The 22,364-nt window shown below is 41.6% G+C and overlaps 1 protein-coding gene across 1 annotated transcript; it reads right to left on the bottom strand.

Moving 5' to 3' along the window:
- Positions 1-10,592: 10,592 nt before the first annotated feature.
- Positions 10,593-20,997, bottom strand: DUSP23 (dual specificity phosphatase 23). Its single transcript, XM_082242724.1, has 3 exons — positions 20,935-20,997; positions 14,340-14,620; positions 10,593-10,786 (listed from the first exon to the last, which is right to left on the bottom strand). The coding sequence occupies exons 2-3, from the start codon at positions 14,607-14,609 to the stop codon at positions 10,601-10,603; spliced, it is 456 nt and encodes a 151-aa protein (XP_082098850.1). The 5' UTR covers positions 14,610-14,620; positions 20,935-20,997; the 3' UTR covers positions 10,593-10,600.
- Between the last annotated feature and the right edge of the window lie 1,367 nt (positions 20,998-22,364).

The following is a 22,364-nucleotide window of genomic DNA, read 5'->3' as shown; positions in this document are numbered from 1 at the left end:
GGATCGGTATGGAGGAACAGAGGAATATGGGTACAGAGGGATCGGTATGGCGGAACAGAGGAATATGGGTACAGAGGGATCGGTATGGAGGAACAGAGGAATATGGGTACAGAGGGATCGGTATGGCGGAACAGAGGAATATGGGTACAGAGGGATCGGTATGGCGGAACAGAGGAATTTGGGTACAGAGGGATCGGTATGGCGGAACAGAGGAATTTGGGTACAGAAGAGGGATCTGTATGGAGGAACAGAGGAATATGGGTACAGAAGAGGGAGCATTATGAAGGAATGGAGGAATTTTTCTTCATAAATGGGATCTTTATGGAAAAACTGGGTACAGAGGAGGTATCGTTATAGAAAAACTGAGGAATTTGGCTACAGAGGAGGGATCGTTATGGAGGAACTGAGTATTTTGGGTACAGAAGAGGAATTGTTATGAAGGAACGATGAATTTGGGTACAGAAGAGAGATCGTTATGGAGGATCGGAGGAATTTGGGTACAGAAGAGGGATCGTTATGGAGGAACGGAGGAATTTGGGTACAGAAGAAGGATCGTTAAGGAGGAACGGAGGAATTTGGGTACAGAAGAGGGATCCTTAAGGAGGAACGGAGGAATTTGGGTACAGAAGAGGGATCGTTATGGCGGAATGGAGGAATTTGGGTACAGAAGAGGGATCATTAAGGAGAAACGGAGGGATTTGGATACAGAAGAGTGATTGTTAAGGAGGAACGGAGGAATTTGGGTACAGAAGAGAGATTGTTATGGAGGAACGGAGGAATTTGGGTACAAAAGAGGGATTGCTATGGAGGAATGGAGGAATTTGGGTACAGAGGGATCGTTATGGGGGGAACAGAGGAATTTGGGTACAGAAGAGGGATTGGTATGGAGGAACAGAGGAATTTGGATACAGAAGAGGGATCGTTATGAAGGAACAGAGGAATTTGGATACAGAAGAGGGATCGTTATGAAGGAACAGAGGAATATGGGTACAGAAGAGGGAGCATTATGAAGGAATGGAGGAATTTTGCTTCATAAATGGGATCGTTATGGAAAAACTGGGTACAGAGGAGGGATCGTTATAGAAAAACTGAGGAATTTGGGTACAGAGGAGGGCTCGTTATGGCGGAATGGAGGAATATGGGTACAGAGGAGGGATCGTAATGGAGGAACTGAGGAATTTGGGTACAGAAGAGAGATCGTTATGGAGGAACGGAGGAATTTGGGTACAAAAGAGGGATCGTTAAGGAGGAATGGAGGAATTTGGGTACAGAAGAGGGATCGTTAAGGAGGAACGGAGTAATATGGGTACAGAAGAGGGATTGTTATGGAGGAACGGAGGAATCTGGGTACAGAAGAGAGATCGTTATGGAGGAACAGAGGAATTTGGGCACAGAAGAGGGATCGTTATGGAGGAACGGAGGAATTTGGGTACAGAAGAGGGATCGTTATGGAGGAACGGAGGAATTTGGGTACAGAAGAGGGATCGTTATGGAGGAACTGAGTATTTTGGGTACAGAAGAGGAATTGTTATGAAGGAACGATGAATTTGGGTACAGAAGAGAGATCGTTATGGAGGAACGGAGGAATTTGGGTACAGAAGAGGGATCGTTATGGAGGAACGGAGGAATTTGGGTACAGAAGAGGGATCGTTATGGCGGAATGGAGGAATATGGGTACAGAAGAGGGATCGTTATGGAGGAACGATGAATTTGGGTACAAAAGAGGGATCGTTAGGGCGGAATGGAGGAATTTGGGTACAGAAGAGGGATCGTTATGGCGGAATGGAGGAATTTGGGTACAGAAGAGGAATTGTTATAAAGGAACGATGAATTTGGGTACAGAAGAGGGATCGTTAGGGCGGAATGGAGGAATTTGGGTACAAAAGAGGGATCGTTATGAAGGAACGATGAATTTGGGTACAGAAGAGAGATCGTTATGGAGGAACGGAGGAATTTGGGTACAGAAGAGGGATCGTTATGGAGGAACGGAGGAATTTGGGTACAGAGGAGGGATCGTTATGGAGGAACTGAGTATTTTGGGTACAGAAGAGGAATTGTTATAAAGGAACGATGAATTTGGGTACAGAAGAGGGATCGTTATGGAGGAACTGAGTATTTTGGGTACAGAAGAGGAATTGTTATAAAGGAACGATGAATTTGGGTACAGAAGAGGGATCGTTATGGAGGACCGCAGGAATTTGGGTACAGAAGAGGGATCGTTATGGAGGAACGGAGGAATTTGGGTACAGAGGAGGGATCGTTATGGAGGAACTGAGTATTTTGGGTACAGAAGAGGAATTGTTATAAAGGAACGATGAATTTGGGTACAGAAGAGGGATCGTTATGGCGGAACGGAGGAATTTGGGTACAGAAGAGGGATCGTTATGGCGGAATGGAGGAATTTGGGTACAGAAGAGAGATCGTTAAGGAGAAACGGAGGAATTTGGGTACAGAAGAGAGATCGTTATGGAGGAACAGAGGAATTTGGGTACAGAAGAGGGATCTTTAAGGAGGAACAGAGGAATATGGGTACAGAAGAGGGATCGTTATGGAGGAACGGAGGAATTTGGGTACAGAAGAGAGATCGTTAAGGAGAAACGGAGGAATTTGGGTACAGAAGAGAGATCGTTATGGAGGAACAGAGGAATTTGGGTACAGAAGAGGGATCTTTAAGGAGGAACAGAGGAATATGGGTACAGAAGAGGGATCGTTATGAAGGAACGATGAATTTGGGTACAGAAGAGAGATCGTTAAGGAGGAACGGAGGAATTTGGGTACAGAAGAGAGATCGTTATGGAGGAACAGAGGAATTTGGGTACAGAAGAGAGATCTTTAAGGAGGAACAGAGGAATATGGGTACAGAAGAGGGATCGTTATGAAGGAACGATGAATTTGGGTACAGAAGAGAGATCGTTAAGGAGGAACGGAGGAATTTGGGTACAGAAGAGAGATCGTTATGGAGGAACAGAGGAATTTGGGTACAGAAGAGGGATCTTTAAGGAGGAACAGAGGAATATGGGTACAGAAGAGGGATCGTTATGAAGGAACGATGAATTTGGGTACAGAAGAGAGATCGTTAAGGAGGAACGGAGGAATTTGGGTACAGAAGAGAGATCGTTATGGAGGAACAGAGGAATTTGGGTACAGAAGAGGGATCTTTAAGGAGGAACAGAGGAATATGGGTCAGAAGAGGGATCGTTATGGAGGAACGGAGGAATTTGGGTACAGAGGAGGGATCGTTATGGAGGAACTGAGTATTTTGGGTACAGAAGAGGAATTGTTAAGGAGGAACGGAGGAATTTGGGTACAGAAGAGGGATCATTATGAAGGAATGGAGGAATTTGGCTTTAGAAAAGGGATCGCTATGGAAGAACGAAGGAATTTGGGTACAGAACAGGGACAAGCCAGAATACAGGAAGATATTATTGGCATACACCTCCCGTTTCTAAAATCACATCGCTTAGCTGGATCTTTTTTTGTTCTCAGTGAGCCTCTGTTTGTTTCCTGCTCCGGATAGCGGCCTTTGTCCTCATCCAGAGATGTTGCTGGAAGTTCAATGCATTTGCCCAGCTCAGCATCACACACAGAGCGTTCAGAGACAGGACAGCCTGAGCACAGGCCGCAGGCCTGGAAATATCTTCTTCAAAAATACTTCAAGAACTTCACCATTGGGATATGGGGGGTTTTCTGCGATCTTCACACTCGGAGCCTATACAAGTTCCTCCACCCCAAACTCGCTCGTCCATGTCTTTGTGGACCTTGCTTTGTGCACTGGTGCGCAGTCATGTTGGAACAGGAAGGGGCCATCCCCAAACTCTTCCCACAAAGTTGGGAGCATGAAATTGTCCAAAATGTCTTGGTATGCTGACACCTTAAGAGTTCTCTTCACTGGAACTAAGGGGCCAAGCCCAACCCCTGAAAAACAACCCCACACCATAATCCCCCCTCCGCCAAATGATTTGGACCAGTGCACAAAGCAAGATCCATAAAGACATGGATGAGTGAGCTTGGGGTGGAGGAACATGACTGGCCTGCACAGAGTCCTGACCTCAACCAGATGGGATGAATTCGAGCGGAGATTGAGAACTAGGCCTTCCTGTTCAACATCAGAGCCTGATCTCACAAATGTGCTTCTGGAAGAATGGTCAAACATTCCCCATAGACACACTCCTAAACCTTGTGGACAGCCTTCCCAGAAGAGTTGAAGCTGCAAAGGGTGGGCCAACTCAATATTGAACCCTACAGACTTAGAGTGGGATGCCATTGAAGGTCATGTGTGTGTAAAGGCAGGCGTCCCAATTATCTTGGTAAAATATTGTATATATATATATATATATATATATATATATATATATATATATATATAGATATATATATATATATATATATTTGTTTATATCTTATATTTATATATATATATATATATATATATATATATATATATACACATATATATATATATATATATATATATATATATATATACATATATATATATATATATTATTTATATATATATTATATATATATATATATATATAGATATATTTTTTTTATTACATCTTATATTTATATATATTTTATTTTTATTTTATTTATTTATTTATTTTTTATTTGTCTTAGATTTTAGAATACTTTCAGATCACATGGCTTTACCATATGGGATTTTTTTTAAAAATGAAAAAGGCTAGAGTTCCCCTCTAAAATATATATACAGTGGGTACGGAAAGTATTCAGACCCCCTTAAATTTTTCACTCTTTGTTATATTGCAGCCATTTGCTAAAATCATTTAGGTTCATTCTTCTTCCTCATGAATGTACACATAGCACCCCATACTGACAGAAAAACACAGAATTGTTGACATTGTTGCAGATTTATTAAAAAAGAAAAACTGTAATATCACATGGTCCTAAGTATTCAGACCCTTTGCTCAGTATTTAGTAGAAGCCCCCTTTTGATCTAATACAGCCAGGAGTCTTTTTGGGAAAGATGCAACAAGTCTTTCACACCTGGATTTGGGGATCCTCTGCCATTCCTCCTTGCAGATCCTCTCCAGTTCTGTCAGGTTGGATGGTAAACGTTGGTGGACAGCCATTTTTAGGTCTCTCCAGAGATGCTCAATTGGGTTTAAGTCAGGGCTCTGGCTGGGCCATTCAAGAACAGTCACGGAGTTGTTGTGAAGCCACTCCTTCGTTATTTTAGCTGTGTGCTTAGGGTCATTGTCTTGTTGGAAGGTAAACCTTCGGCCCAGTCTGAGGTCCAGAGCACTCTGGAGAAGGTTTTTGTCCAGGATATCCCTGTACTTGGCCGCATTCATCTTTCCCTCGATTGCAACCAGTCGTCCTGTCCCTGCAGCTGAAAAACACCCCCACAGCATGATGCTGCCACCACCATGCTTCACTGTTGGGACTGTATTGGACAGGTGATGAGCAGTGCCTGGTTTTCTCCACACATACCGCTTAGAATTAAGGCCAAAAAGTTCTATTTTGGTCTCATCAGACCAGAGAATCTTATTTCTCACCATCTTGGAGTCCTTCAGGTGTTTTTTTAGCAAGCTCCATGCGGGCTTTCATGTGTCTTACACTGAGGAGAGGCTTCCGTCGGGCCACTCTGCCATAAAGCCCCGACTGGTGGAGGGCTGCAGTGATGGTTGACTTTCTACAACTTTCTCCCATCTCCTGACTGCATCTCTGGAGCTCAGCCACAGTGATCTTTGGGTTCTTCTTTACCTCTCTCATCAAGGCTCTTCTCCCCCGATAGCTCAGTTTGGCCGGATGGCCAGCTCTAGGAAGGGTTCTGGTCATCCCAAATGTCTTCCATTTGAGGATTATGGAGGCCACTGTGCTCTTAGGAACCTTAAGTGCAGCAGAAATCTTTTTGTAACCTTGGCCAGATCTGTGCCTTGCCACAATTCTGTCTCTGAGCTCTTCATGCAGTTCCTTTAAACTCATGATTCTCATTTGCTCTGACATGCATTGTGATCTGGAAGGTCTTATATAGACAGGTGTGTGGCTTTCCTAATCAAGTCCAATCAGTATAATCAAACACAGCTGGACTCAAATGAAGGTGTAGAACCATCTCAAGGATGATCAGAAGAAATGGAAAGCACCTGAGTTAAATATATGAGTGTCACAGCAAAGGGTCTGAATACTTAGGACCATGTGATATTTCAGTTTTTCTTTTTTAATAAATCTGCAACAATGTCAACAATTCTGTGTTTTTCTGTCAGTATGGGGTGCTATGTGTACATTCATGAGGAAGAAGAATGAACTTAAATGATTTTAGCAAATGGCTGCAATATAACAAAGAGTGAAAAATTTAAGGGGGTCTGAATACTTTCCGTACCCACTGTATATATATATATATATATATATATATATATATATATATATATATATATATATATTTATTTTATTTTTTTGTTAATTATATCTAATATTTATATATATATATATATATTTTTTTTGTTAATTCTAATATTTATATATATATATATATATACATATACACAGTATATATCTTTTTTATATATATAGATAGATATAGATATATAGATATATTTTTTAATTATATCTTATATTTATATATATATATATATATATATATATTTTTTTTATTTTTTTTTTTTTCTATTCATTTATTTATTTTTTATTTGTTTTGGGTTTAAGAATACGGTCAGATCACATGGCTTTACCATATGTAATTTTTTTGAAAATGAAAAAGGCTAGAGTTCCCCTCTAATATATTATATATATAGATATAGATATATAGATATAGATATATAGATATATTTTTTAATTATATCTTATATTTTTATATATATATATATATATATATATATATATATATTTTTTTTTTTTTCTATTCATTTATTTATTTTTTATTTGTTTTGGGTTTAAGAATACGGTCAGATCACATGGCTTTACCATATGTAATTTTTTTGAAAATGAAAAAGGCTAGAGTTCCCCTCTAATATATTATATATATATATATATATATAGATATAGATATATTTTTTAATTATATCTTATATTTATATATATATATATATTACACGTATATATATATATATATATATATATATATATATATATATATATTTTTTTTTTTTTTTTTTTATTTTTTTTTCCTATTCATTTATTTATTTTTTATTTGTTTTGGGTTTAAAGAATACGGTCAGATCACATGGCTTTACCATATGTAATTTTTTTAAAAATGAAAAAGTCTAGAGTTCCCCTCTAAATACAAGCAGCCTTTATTTAAAAAGATGGACATGTTATTGCATTGTAGCGGTGTGAGGCTTGGCGGTGGTACAGATATAATGACAGCACAGGCTGGTGTCACACAACGGCCAATACCCAATAATCCCGAAGTATATACTCAGCCACGCGGAAGAGGTCAAATCCCCCATCTGGTCATGTGATGTGTAATGCCCGATCCATATGTAAAAAGCTGGATTAGGAGTCCCTGGAACAAGTCCTATTTTCTTCACCAGAGTATTAGCTGCTGAAAAGGATCAGACTATGGGTGGGGAAACATTGGAGCGGTGTTCATTTTGTTTTTTTAAACAGAGAAGGAGCTATGTTTAATATATATACTATATATATATATATATATATATATATAAACTGCTCAACAAAAATTAAAGGAACACTTTCTAATCAGAGTTATAGCATCAAGTCAATTAAACTCCTGGGATATCGATCTGGTCAGTTAAGTAGCAGAGGGGGTTGTTAATCTGTTTCAGCTGCTTTGGTGTTAATGAAAATAACAACAGGTGCACTAGATGGGCAACAATAAAACTAGCTTCAAAACAGGAATGTTTTTACAGGCGGAGGCCACTGACATTTTTTCCCCCCTACTCCTCTTTCTTGACTGTTTTTCACTAGTTTTGCATTTGGCTAGGGTCAGTGTCACTACTGGTAGCATGAGGAGATACCTGGACCTTATAGAGGTTGCACAGGCAGTCCAACTCCTCCAGGATGGCACATCAATACATGCCATTGCCAGAAGGTTTGCTGTGTCTCAGCACAGTCTCAGGAGCATGGAGGAGATTCCAGGAGACCGGCAGTTACTCTAGGAGAGTTGGACAGGGCTGCAGAAGGTCCTTAACCCATCAGCAGGACCGATATCTGCTCCTTTGTGTAAGGAGGAACAGGATGAGCTCTGCCAGAGCCCTACAAAATGACCTCCAGCAGGACACTGGTGTGAATGTCCCTGACCAAACAATCAGAAACAGACTTCATCAGGGTGGCCTGAGGGCCCGACGTCCTCTAGTGGGCGCTGTGCTCACTGCCAACCACGATGGAGCTCAATTGGTATTTGCCATTGAACACCAGAATTGGGAGGTCCAACACTGGCACCCTGTGTTTTTCACAGATGAGAGCAGGTTCACCCTGAGCACATGTGACAGATGTGAAAGGGTCTGGAGAAGCCGTGGAGAACGTTAGGCTGCCTGTAACATCGTTCAGCATGACCGGTTGGGTGGTGGGTCAGTGATGGTCTGGGGGGGCAAATCCATGGAGGGATGCACAGATCTCTACAGGCTAGACAATGGAACCCTGACTGCCATTAGGTATTGAGATGAAATCCTTGGACCCATTGTCAGACCCTACACTGGTGCAGTGGGTCCTGGGTTCCTCCTGATGCACAACAATGCCCGGCCTCATGTGGTGAGAGTATGCAGCCAGTTCCTGGAGGATGAAGGAATTGATACCATTGAATGGCCCCAACACTCGCCTGACCCAAATCTAATAGAACACCTCTGGGACATTATGTTTCAGTCCATCCAACGCCACCAGGTTGCACCTCAGCCTGTTCAGGAGCTCAGTGATGCCCTGGTCCAGATCTGGGAGGAAATACCCCAGGACACCATCCGTCATCTCATTAGGAGCATCCCCCGACATTGTCAGGCATTCATATAAGCACGTGGGGGCCATACAAACTACTGAGGACCATTCTAACTTCCTGCAATTAAATTTCAGCAAAATGGACGAGCCTGCTGCATCATTTTTTCACTTTGATTTTCGGGGTGTCTTTGAATCCAGCCCTCTGTAGGGTGATAATTTTCATTTCCATCAAACATGTGACATCCTTTCCTTCCTAACCCACTACCCAGTCCAAACCATTATAGATCATAGCACATTACCCAGTCCATACCAGTATAGATCCTAACACATTACCCAGTCCGTACTAGTATAGATCCTAACGCATTACCCAGTCCATACCAGTATAGATCCTAACGCATTACCCAGTCCATACTAGTATAGATCCTAACGCATTACCCAGTCCATACCAGTATAGATCCTAACGCATTACCCAGTCCATACCAGTATAGATCCTAACGCATTACCCAGTCCATACCAGTATAGATCCTACCACATTACCCAGTCCATACCAGTACAGAGCCTAACACATTACCCAGTCCATACCAGTATAGATCCTAACGCATTACCCAGTCCATACCAGTATAGATCCTAACACATTACCCAGTCCGTACCAGTATGGATCATAACACATTACCCAGTCCGTACCAGTATAGATCCTAACGCATTACCCAGTCCATAGCAGTATAGATCCTACCACATTACCCAGTCCATACCAGTATAGATCCTAACACATTACCCAGTCCGTACCAGTATAGATCCTAACACATTGCCCAGTCCATACCAGCATAGATCCTAACAAATTACCCAGTCCATACCAGTACAGAGCCTAACACATTACCCAGTCCTTACCAGTATAGATCCTAACACATTACCCAGTCCATACCAGTATAGATCCTAACACATTACCCAGTCCATACCAGTATAGATATCCAGCATGATATTTTCCCTATTCAGATCTGATGTGTTTTCAAAGTGTTCCTTTAATTTTTTTGAGCAGTGTATAGATTTTTTTTCTTTTGCAATGTGACAAAGCTCCCCCTGACACCTTATGAGGGGTTCCCACATCCCAGGGCTGAGTTCCCAAGTCTGCCCACCTGTTGTCACCATTATAAGTGGTTCCCACAATCCCTGTGCTGAGTTCCTGGGACTTCTCACCTGCTGTGCCCATTATGAGGAGTTCCCACCATCCCTGTTCCAAGTTACCGGTTCTGTACGCCTGCTGTGCCCATTATGAGGGGTTCACTCCCTCCCTGAGCTGAGTTTTCGGGTCTGTATACCTGCTGTGCCCATTATGAGGAGTTCCCACCATCCCTGTGCTGAGTTCCCGGGTCTGTACACCTGCTGTGCCCATTATGAGGGGTTCCCACCATCCCTGTGTGCATATTTATTTTAGATTATGAGGGATGTGAGACGAGGTGCTGGGACACACAAAGTTGGACAAAAACAACAAAAACTTCCAAGCGGTCAATAAAATACGGCAAGGAGATACTTGCAGCATCTGAGACATGTAAGGAGCCCGGGGTGCTGACTCAGCTCTGCAGAATCCCCCTAGAACTGAAATAAGTAAAATAAAAGACACAACAGGTGGTTCAGTTCATTTGCTTCCAGAAAATAGTCAAGTGTTACTTTTAATGGAATTGATACAGTCAATGAATGGTTTTTGCTCCGAGGAATTGATCCGAGATGTTGTTGGTTGCCCTACATCCTCCAATTACTTAATGTGATGGTGAAATTGGATAACTGATTTTTCCTGCTCAGTTGTCTCTATGGATCCGCGCCGAATTTGGCGGATTTCATTGATGGCGTCCACTCCGGTGATCTTCTTCGTCTTTACCAGGTAACACGCCAACATGGTGCCGGTCCGTCCGAAACCGTGCATGCAATGGACTCCAACGGCCTGTAACAAATACACACCATCAATGTTAGATAGAAGAAGGAGCAGAGTCCTACAACCATGCTACAACCAGCACAGCAGAGTATTTCAGGAGAGAAGAGTTGGATAGAGGAAGGAGCAGAGTCCTGCAGCAGAGTAGAGTATTTCAGGAGAGGAGAGTTATGGAGGAAGGAGCAGAGTCCTCCAGCAGAGCAGAGAATTTCAAGAGAGGAGAGTTGGATAGAGGAAGGAGCAGAGTCCTGCAGCAGAGCAGAGAATTTCAAGAGAGGAGAGTTGGATAGAGGAAGGAGCAGAGTCCTGCGGCAGAGCAGAGTATTTCAGGAGAGGAGAGTTGGATAGAGGAAGGAGCAGAGTCCTCCAGCAGTGCAGAGTATTTCAGGAGAGGAGAGTTATATAGAGGAAGGAGCAGAGTCCTCCAGCAAAGCAGAGTATTTCAGGAGAGGAGAGTTGGATAGAGGAAGGAGCAGAGTCCTCCAGCAGAGTAGAGTATTTCGGGAGAGAATAGTTGGATAGAGGAAGAAGCAGAGTCCTCCAGCAGTGCAGAGTATTTCAGGAGAGAAGAGTTGGATAGAGGAAGGAGCAGAGTCCTCCAGCAGAGTAGAGTTATAGAGGAAGGAGCAGAGTCCTCTAGCAGAGCAGAGTAATTCAGGAGAGGATAGTTGGATAGAGGAAGGAGCAGAGTCCTGCAGCAGAGTAGAGTATTTCAGGAGAGGAAAGTTGGATACAGGAAGGAGCAGAGTCCTCCAGCAGTGCAGAGCATTTCAGGAGAGGAGAGTTATAGAGGAAGGAGCAGAGTCCTCCAGCAGTGCAGAGTATTTCAGGAGAGGAGAGTTATAGAGGAAGGAGCAGAGTCCTCCAGCAGTGCAGAGCATTTCAGGAGAGGAGAGTTATAGAGGAAGGAGCAGAGACCTCCAGCAGAGCAGAGTAATTCAGGAGAGGAGAGTTATAGAAAAAGGAGCAGAGTCCTCCAGCAGAGTAGAGTTATAGAGGAAGGAGCAGAGTCCTCCAGCAGTGCAGAGTATTTCATCAGAGGGGAGTTATATAGAGGAAGGAGCAGAGTCCTCCAGCAGTGCAGAGTATTTCAGGAGAGCAGAGTTAGAGGAAGGAGCAGAGTCCTCCAGCAGTGCAGAGCATTTCAGGAGAGGAGAGTTATAGAGGAAGGAGCAGAGTCCTCCAGCAGAGCAGAGTATTTCAGGAGAGGAGAGTTATAGAGGAAGGAGCAGAGTCCTCCAGCAGTGCAGAGCATTTCAGGAGAGGAGAGTTATAGAGGAAGGAGCAGAGTCCTCCAGCAGTGCAGAGCATTTCAGGAGAGGAGAGTTATAGAGGAAGGAGCAGAGTCCTCCAGCAGTGCAGAGTATTTCAGGAGAGGAGAGTTATAGAGGAAGGAGCAGAGTCCTCCAGCAGTGCACAGTATTTCAGGAGAGGAGAGTTATGCTGGCCATACACTAGACGAAAAATCGTTCAAACTCATTTTCGAAAAACGAACACTCGACCACGAGAACAAACAATAGTATGATAAATCGTTCAATGGACATACATTATTCAGTTTTTTGTTTGTTTTTTTAATTTATCGTTCGTTCGGCAGAAAATTTCCAAAGTTCTTCTTCGATTTTCCGGCTCAAAAACGTAACAACCGATTACAGATTGGTGTCCATTGACTGGCCGACAAACGAACGGACTGTCCAAATGACCGAATTTTGGCCAATTTTTCGTAGTGTATGGCCAGCATTACACTGCCTTGAAAAAGTATTCATACCCCTTGAAATTGTCCACATTTTGTCATGTTACAACCAAAAAGGTAAATATATTTTATTGTAATTTTACGTGATAGACTGACACAAAGTGGCACATAATTGTGAAGTGGAAGGAAAATGATAAATGGTTTTCAAAAGTTTTTACAAATAAATATCTGAAAAGTATGGGGGGGCATTTTTATTCAGCCCCCCATTACTCTGATACCTCTAACTAATATCCAGTGGAACCAATTGCCTCCAGAAGTCACCTAATTAGTAAATAGAGTCCACCTGTGTCTAATTTAATTTCAGTATAACTACAGCTGTTCTGTGAAGCCCTCAGAGGTTTGTTAGAGAACCTTAGTGAACAAACAGCATCACGAGGGCCAAGGAACACACCAGACAGGTCAGGGATAAAGTTGTGGAGAAGTTTAACCCCTTGCCGACCGCTCACCGAACTGGTACTGCGGCAAAGTGGCTCGTTATCGTCCAGCGACGTAGACCTACGTCACCAGACCTCTATCGCACCGCCGGAGGCTCGCCCCCGCTGTATTCAGACACAGCGGGAGTCGGGCCAGGGGAGGAGAGTGCGGTGATCACCGTCGCTCTTCCCCGATCGTCGGGGATCGAGTGAGGAAATCCGCCCAATTGTGTAAACCAAGCGGGCGGATCTCCTATGTGACAGACAGGGACAGATCACAGGATTCAGCATAGCTGAACCTGCGATCTCTGTCTGTGTCACACAGTCCCCTCCCCCCACACACGTCAGTAAGCACAGAGGAGAGTTAGGGGAAGGAGTAGAGTCCTCCAGCAGAGAAGAGTAGAGTAGAGTAGAGTTAGGGGAAGGAGTAGAGTCTTCCAACAGAGAAGAGTAGAGTAGAGTAGAGTTAGGGGAAGGAGTAGAGTCTTCCAACAGAGAAGAGTAGAGGAGAGTTAGGGGAAGGAGTAGAGTCCTCCAGCAGAGAAGAGTAGAGGAGAGTTAGGGGAAGGAGTAGAGTCCTCCAGCAGAGAAGAGTAGAGGAGAGTTAGGGGAAGGAGTAGAGTCCTCCAGCAGAGAAGAGTAGAGTAGAGTAGAGTTAGGGGAAGGAGTAGAGTCTTCCAACAGAGAAGAGTAGAGTAGAGTAGAGTTAGGGGAAGGAGTAGAGTCTTCCAACAGAGAAGAGTAGAGGAGAGTTAGGGGAAGGAGTAGAGTCCTCCAGCAGAGAAGAGTAGAGGAGAGTTAGGGGAAGGAGTAGAGTCCTCCAGCAGAGAAGAGTAGAGGAGAGTTAGGGGAAGGAGTAGAGTCCTCCAGCAGAGAAGAGTAGAGTAGAGGAGAGTTAGGAGAAGGAGTAGAGTCCTCCAGCAGAGAAGAGTAGAGTAGAGTAGAGTTAGGGGAAGGAGTAGAGTCTTCCAACAGAGAAGAGTAGAGTAGAGTAGAGTTAGGGGAAGGAGTAGAGTCTTCCAACAGAGAAGAGTAGAGGAGAGTTAGGGGAAGGAGTAGAGTCCTCCAGCAGAGAAGAGTAGAGGAGAGTTAGGGGAAGGAGTAGAGTCCTCCAGCAGAGAAGAATAGAGGAGAGTTAGGAGAAGGAGTAGAGTCCTCCAGCAGAGAAGAGTAGAGTAGAGGAGAGTTAGGGGAAGGAGTAGAGTCTTCCAACAGAGAAGAGTAGAGGAGAGTTAGGGGAAGGAGTAGAGTCCTCCAGCAGAGAAGAGTAGAGGAGAGTTAGGGGAAGGAGTAGAGTCCTCCAGCAGAGAAGAATAGAGGAGAGTTAGGAGAAGGAGTAGAGTCCTCCAGCAGAGAAGAGTAGAGTAGAGGAGAGTTAGGGGAAGGAGTAGAGTCCTCTCACCTCTCCCTTGGTCTTGGCATCGTCCACAATCTTGAGGAACGTTTTGATCTGCTCCAGACTGGGTGGACAGAAGTCAACGATCCGAATCCGGTGGAGGGTGATTCCCGGGCAGGTGTCGTGGTACGGCGGTTTGTGCTCTGTCAGGGTCACCAGATGTCGGATGCCATTTTCGTACATGTACTCATAATGTGCTGGGAGACGAGGCATGGCCATGCCGGCCAGGAGTCCCGGCTCTACCCAAGAGAAATTGTGAGGTGGTACCGGGGGCATCGCTGTGCCTGGGCAGGAGACAAATGGAAGGAACAAGTTCACTGCAAAACTCCATCACCACAAAACATAGGGGGCTTCTACCTCGAGGTGGACCTATCAGCTTGTACACCCTTTACTAAGTCCAAACCCTAAGGCCCCATTCACACCCCAGCGTTTTGTAGCTTGAAGCTCCAAAATACTGAAGGAGAACAAAAAAATCAATTATTCTCTGGATTTGGTTCACACCTCCACTACAAGTTCTGGAAAATGTTTTTTGCAGCTCAAATCGGACAGATTGGTGCATTTTGTAAACATTTTTGGTTCCATGGAAATGCTTGATTCGAGAGTTTTTGAGCACTTTAGTGCGTTGTGTCACGCGTTTTTGAGCGTTTGTCTGCTCAAATGCAATAACTAAATATCAATAAATAATAAAATAAATAAGAAACTAAAATAAATAACAAAAATAAATAAAATAAAAAAACACGAACCCTGACCATTAATGTAAAATTAACCCATAACCCTAATATTAAACCCCAACCTTAATCCAAAAAATAAAAAATAAAAAAAAATACACAAGTTAATAAATAACCCCTTACTCTAACCTTGACCCCTAACCTAAAAAAATAAATAAATAAATAATAATATAATAATAATAATAATAAATACATATTAAAATAACAAAAATAAATAAAAACAACATACTAACCACAACCCTTTACCCTAATATTACCCCCTAACCCTAATCACTAGCCTTACCCCCTAACCCAAAAAAATAAACACTAAGTAAATAAATAAAAAATAAATAAACAAATAATACATTAAATAAAACAAAAAAAAAAAAACACAAAACCAACCCTTAAACCTAATCTAAACCCCCTAAACCCTAACCTTAACCCCTAAGCCTAAAGTTAAACTGTAACCCCCAACTCTAACCTTAAAAAATAAATAAGTAAATAAACAATAATAAATAAAAAAACACTCAACCCAACCTTTTACCCTATTGATAACCCCCTAACCCTAATCTCTAACCCTAACCCAACAAAATAAGCACTAATTAAATAAAATAAGATAAACAAATAATACATAAAAAAAACACTAACCCCAACCCTTAGCCCTAATATAACCCCCCTAAACCTAAACCCTAACCTTAACCCCTACGCCTAATATTAAACCATAACCCCTTACTCTAACCTTAACCCCTAACCTACAAAAATAAATAAATAAATAATAATAATAATAATAATAATAATAAAAAATACATATTAAAATAACAAAAATAAATAAAAACAACATACTAACCACAACCCTTTACCCTAATATTACCCCCCTGACCCTAATCGCTAACCTTACCCCCTAACCCAAAAAAATAAACACTAAGTAAATAAATAAAAAATAAATAAACAAATAATACATTAAATAAAACAAAAACAAAAAAAAAAAACACAAAACCAACCCTTAAACCTAATCTAAGCCCCCTAAGCCCTAACCTTAACCCCTAAGCCTAAAGTTAAACTGTAACCCCCAACTCTAACCTTAACCCCTAACCTTAAAAAATAAGTAAATAAACAATAATAAATAAAAAAACTCTAACCCCAACTCTTTAGCCTAATATTAATCCCCTAACCCTAATCTCTAACCCTAACCCAACAAAATAAGCACTAATTAAATAAAATAAGATAAACAAATAATACATTAAAAAAACACTAACCCCAACCCTTAGCCCTAATATAACCCCCCTAAACCTAATCCTAAACCCTAACCTTAACCCCTAAGCCTAATATTAAACCATAACCCCTTACTCTAACCTTAACCCCTAACCTACAAAAATAAATAAATAAAAATATAATAATAATAATAATAATAATAAAAAATACACATTAAAATAACAAAAATAAATAAAAACAACATACTAACCACAACCCTTTACCCTAATATTACCCCCTAACCCTAATCGCTAACCTTACCCCTTAACCCAAAAAAATAAACACTAAGTAAATAAATAAAAAATAAATAAACAAATAATACATTAAATAAAACAAAAAACCACAAAGCCAACCCTTAAACCTAATCTAAACCCCCTAAGCCCTAACCTTAACCCCTAAGCCTAAAGTTAAACTGAAACCCCCAACTCTAACCTTAACCCCTAACCTTAAAAAATAAGTAAATAAACAATAATAAATAAAAAAACTCTAACCCCAACTCTTTAGCCTAATATTAATCCCCTAACCCTAATCTCCAACCTTACCCACTAACCCAACAAAATAAACACTAAGTAAATAAATAATTAAAAAAACAAACAAACAAATAATACATTAAATAAAAACACTATACCCAACACTTAACCCGAATATAAACCCTCTAAACCTAATCCAAAACCTTAACTTTAACCCCTAAGCCTAATATTAAACCATAACCCCTAACCTTGAAAAAATAAATAAATAAGTAAATAAATAATATTAATAATAATAAATACATATTAAAATAACAAAAAAATAAAATAATTAAAAAAAACACTAACCCCAAACATTTACCCTAATATTAACCCCTAGCGCTAATCTCTAACCTTACCCCCTAACTCAACAAAATAAACACTAAGTAAATAAACAAACAAAAAAAAACATAAAAAAATAATACATTAAATAAATAAATAATAACAAACATAAATAAAATAAAAACACTAACCCTTAACCCTAATCCTAAACCCTAACCCAACAAAATAAGCACTAATTAAATAAAATAAGATAAACAAATAATATATTAAAAAAACACTAACCCCAACCCTTAGCCCTAATATAACCCCCCTAAACCTAATCCTAAACCCTAACCTTAACCCCTAAGCCTAATATTAAACCATAACCCCTTACTCTAACCTTGACCCCTAACCTACAAAAATAAATAAATAAATAATAATATAATAATAATAATAAATACATATTAAAATAACAAAAATAAATAAAAACAACATACTAACCACAACCCTTTACCCTAATATTACCCCCTAACCCAAAAAAATAAACACTAAGTAAATAAACAAATAATACATTAAATAAAAAAAAAAATAAAAAAAACACAAAACCAACCCTTAAACCTAATCTAAACCCCCTAAGCCCTAACCTTAACCCCTAAGCCTAAAGTTACACTGTAACCCCCAACTCTAACCTTAACCCCTAACCTTAAAAAATAAATAAGTAAATAAACAATAATAAATAAAAAAACTCTAACCCCAACTCTTTACCCTAATATTAATCCCCTAACTCTAATCTCCAACCTTACCCACTAACCCAACAAAATAAACACAAAGTAAATAAATAATTAAAAAAAACAAACAAACAAACAAATAATACATTAAATAAAAACACTATACCCAACCCTTAACCCGAATATAAACCCTCTAAACCTAATCCAAAACCTTAACTTTAACCCCTAAGCCTAATATTAAACCATAACCCCTAACCTTGAAAAAATAAATAAATAAGTAAATAAATAATTTAAAAAAAAAATAAATAAATAAGTAAATAATATTAATAATAATAAATACATATTAAAATAACAAAAAAATAAAATAATTAAAAAAAACACTAACCCCAAACATTTACCCTAATATTAACCCCTAACCCTAATCTCTAACCTTACAAAATAAACACTAAGTAAATAAACAAACAAACAAACAAACAAACAAACAAAAAAAAAAAATATAATACATTAAATAAATAAATAATAACAAACATAAATAAAATAAAAACATTAACCCTTAACCCTAATCCTAAACCCTAACCCAACAAAATAAATAAATACATAAATAATAAATATAAATACATTACCCCCAACTCTAACCTTTAACCCCTTACAAAAAAAGTAATAATAATAAAAAAAAAATAAAAATAATAAATAAAAGCAGCTAAAAAAAATGTGAAAAACATAGCAACAAATGATGAAGCAAATTATATTCCTCTCTATTGGCTAATCAAAAAACGTCAAAGCTCAAAAATGCTGTACACAAACGCTTAAAAGAAATGCTCAAAAACACAACGCTGCATTGTGAATGCAGCCTTAGAGGGTATTTTACTGCACCTCTCAGAAAGAATTTCCAGCATGCTGGCTACAGTCATATGAGCTTTAGATTCATTCAAAAACCCACTATTAACCTATACATCGTGCCTACTGCAGCAGGAGTGAGACTACTCGAAGCAGAGTACAAAGTTCACTACTGCGGCACCAAGAATCTATATATAATATTGGCGGCAAATTCAAGCTCCACCCACAGCCAAAATATTCTTTTTTAAAAGGACAGACCCTGTAAATGCGGCTGCATCTGGAATAATAAAAGTGTTTGTACTGCCTGCAGGGCGGCACTTACATGGGGTGCTGGGCAGCAAAGTTAATTTCCGGTCATGTGACCCAAGGTAAAAAAAAAAAAAATCATTCACTAAATGAGGATATATATAGCACAGTATACACAGCTGTCAGTGTATATATAGATCCTACGCTGGAAGGGGTGTACCATGACCCCGGAAAGGGCGATCCTTTATAGAAGCTTTACCATGGTAATCTATTTTCAAAAGTCGTTTTAAAAAAAAAAAAAAAACATCCCTGGTGATCCCGCCATGGAGGTCCCTGTTCAGGCACTTCCTGTAGGGTGACAACGCTCTGTTCCGGTTTCTCAATTGTTCTGCTGCGTTGTCACCTTGTCACATAGGCTTCCAATGACTTCAAGGGGCAATTTCTGTATACACATTACACAGGCATGGTCCATTGTGGTCACCATTAGGAAACCCGCCCTGAGAATTACCATGTGGGCATCGCTTGAGTCCATGGAGACAGGAAGAGGCTGCATCCCTATGTTGAGTTGCTGGGTCTGTACACCTGCTGTGCCCATTATGAGGGGTTCCCACCATCCCTGTGCTGAGTTCCTGGGTCTGTACACCTGCTGTGCCCATTATGAGGGGTTCCCACCATCCCTGTGCTGAGTTCCCGGGTCTGTACACCTGCTGTGCCCATTATGAGGGGTTCCCACCATCCCTGTGCTGAGTTCCCGGGTCTGTACACCTGCTGTGCCCATTATGAGGGGTTCCCACCATCCCTGTGCTGAGTTCCCGGGTCTATACACCTGCTGTGCCCATTATGAGGGGTTCCCTCCATCCCTGTGCTGAGTTCCCAGGTCTCTACATCTGTTGTGCCCATTATGAGGGGTTCCCACCATCCCTGTTCTGAGTTCCCGGGTCTGTACACCTGCTGTGCCCATTATGAGGGGTTCCCACCATCCCTATGTTGAGTTCCCGGGTCTGTACACCTGCTGTGCCCATTATGAGGGGTTCCCACCATTCCTGTGCTGAGTTTCTTGGTCTGTACACCTGCTGTGCCCATTATGAGGGGTTCCCTCCCTCCCTGTGCTGAGTTCCCGGGTCTCTACACCTGCTGTGCCCATTATGAGGGGTCCCCACCATCCCTGTGCTGAGTTCCCGGGTCTCTACACCTGCTGTGCCCATTATGAGGGGTTCCCACCATCCCTGTGCTGAGTTCCCGGGTCTGTACATCTGCTGTGCCCATTATGAGGGGTTCCCTCCATCCCTGTGCTGAGTTCCCGGGTCTCTACACCTGCTGTGCCCATTATGAGAGGTTCCCACCATCCCTGTGCTGAGTTCCCGGGTCTGTACACCTGCTGTGCCCATTATGAGGGGTTCCCTCCATCCCTGTGCTGAGTTCCCGAGTCTCTACACCTGCTGTGCCCATTATGAGGGGTTCCCACCATCCCTGTTCTGAGTTCCTGGGTCTGTACCCCAGCTGTGCCCATTATGAGGGGTTCCCACCATCCCTGTGCTGAGTTCCTGGGTCTGTACACCTGCTGTGCCCATTATGAGGGGTTCCCTCCATCCCTGTGCTGAGTTCCTGGGTCTGTACACCTGCTGTGCCCATTATGAGGGGTTCCCTCCATCCCTGTGCTGAGTTCCTGGGTCTGCCTCCCAATGACACCAATAATGGGGTAAAATTACTTCCAATTACATCAATATGGGGGCACAATTTCTCCAAATGGCACCAATAATGTCAAAAGTCTGAAGGACAGTAAAGTGTGGAGACCCCTGGTCTACGCTGAAGACCATCATTGCTAACAGCACCAGAATCGGCGTGAAATTCTAGACTAGACGCCCCCAAATTAGAGTACAAAACCAACAACCCTAAAGTAATAGCAATCAGCATGGTGACATATAGACATCTGATGACTATTAGATACCCTGCAGCCAATCTCTCCCTTTCTGGCCACCAGTGTGACCCCCACTATTGTACCCCACAGAGGCTCTGATCCTCTCCAAGCTGACCGAACTCTCAGCCTGGATTACTACTGACCTGGACTCTGCAACAATGTAGCTGCAGATCTCCTGTGATGTCACATGGCAGGGCCCAGGCACCGACTGACAACAACCCCCTCCTCCACTGCTTCCAATAAGGGAGCGTCTGCCTTGTGCTGGACCCAGAGAGGCGACGACTCCCTCTGATATATTCTCAAGTCATTTGGGCGATCGTTTTTTCCAGAATAAACTTGTGACGCCTTCGAGGTCCCATTTACACCCGCTTGACGCGTCGCTTGTGAAGCCCATCCACTTCAATGGGCTTCCCTGTGCGCAACAACTGCGCCAAAGTCGCTCAAATACCTTTTTAAGCGCGTTTTGCATTCGGCTGCATTTTTCACGTAACAAAACGCGGGGCTGCTACCAAAATTTGGGGGTTTCCTTAACCACTTAAGCCCCGGAAGATTTTACCCCCTTCATGACCAGGGGGTTTTTTGCGATTTGTTACTGTGTGAATTTAACGGACAATTGCGCAGTCATGCGACGCTGTACCTAAACGAATTTGACGTCCTTTTTTTCCCCACAAACAGAGCTTTCTTTTGGTGGTATTTGATCACCTGTGCGATTTTTTGATCATGCGCTATAAACAAAAAAAGAGCGTCAATTTTGCAAAAATAACAATATTTTTCACATTTTTTTTATATGAAATTCCCCAAAAAAAATGTAAAAATCAAAATTTTTTAACATTTTCGGCCAATTTGTTTTATGCTACCTATGTTTGGTAAAAAAAATCGCAAAAAGGGTATTTTGATTGGTTTGCGCAAAAGTTATCGCGTTTAATAACAAAGGGAAAGATTTTTGTCATTTTTGGTGTTTTTTTTTTAATGAGTAATAGCGGCGATCTGCGATTTTTTTTGCGGGACTGCGACATTGCGGCGGACAGATCGGACCCTTTACTGACATTTTTAAAACTTTTGGGGTTACCAGTGACATTACTACAGTAATCAGTGCTATACATATGCACTGTTACTGTAAAAATGACACTGGCAGGGAAGGGGTTAACTGTATTGGGGAAGGAGGGGTTAAGTGTGTCCTAGGGGCGTGTTTCTAACTGTGATTGGACATGGCTACTGGTGTAAGAACAGTGATCAACGGTCCTACATAGTAGAACCTTCTGATCTCCATTTTTACACAGGGGAGAATGACAGGCGGCTTTGTTTACATCAGCCGCCTGCCTTTCTCCCTTCCCGGCGAACGATAACGAGTGACCGGCAGACATCGGGTCTGCCGGTCACACGCACTGACTTGTTAGGGAACGAGCCTGGGGGGGGGGGGGGGGGCGTGCGCCTCAGCGGGCGCGCGCGCGCGCCCTCTATTGGCTCACAAGCTGGTGACAGGCTGACCGCAGTATATGTACTTGCGGCGGTCGGCAAGTGGTTAAAGCGGTGTAGCTGCTGACTTTTTTTTTTTTTTTTTTAGGACACTTACCTGT

Source organism: Pelophylax lessonae (genome assembly GCF_965119305.1).
Source record: "Pelophylax lessonae genome assembly, chromosome: 13".
Taxonomy (NCBI): domain Eukaryota; kingdom Metazoa; phylum Chordata; class Amphibia; order Anura; family Ranidae; genus Pelophylax; species Pelophylax lessonae.
This window is presented reverse-complemented; position numbering and strand designations above follow the sequence as displayed.

Excerpts from the sequence above, each read along its gene's own strand:
- DUSP23 (XM_082242724.1), bottom strand. The coding sequence starts at position 14,609 with ATGCCCCCGGTACCACCTCACAATTTCTCTTGGGTAGAGCCGGGACTC. Across the intron at positions 10,787-14,339 it reads ATGCCAAGACCAAGGGAGAG|GCCGTTGGAGTCCATTGCAT; the intron begins GTGAGAGGACTC and ends TATTTGTTACAG.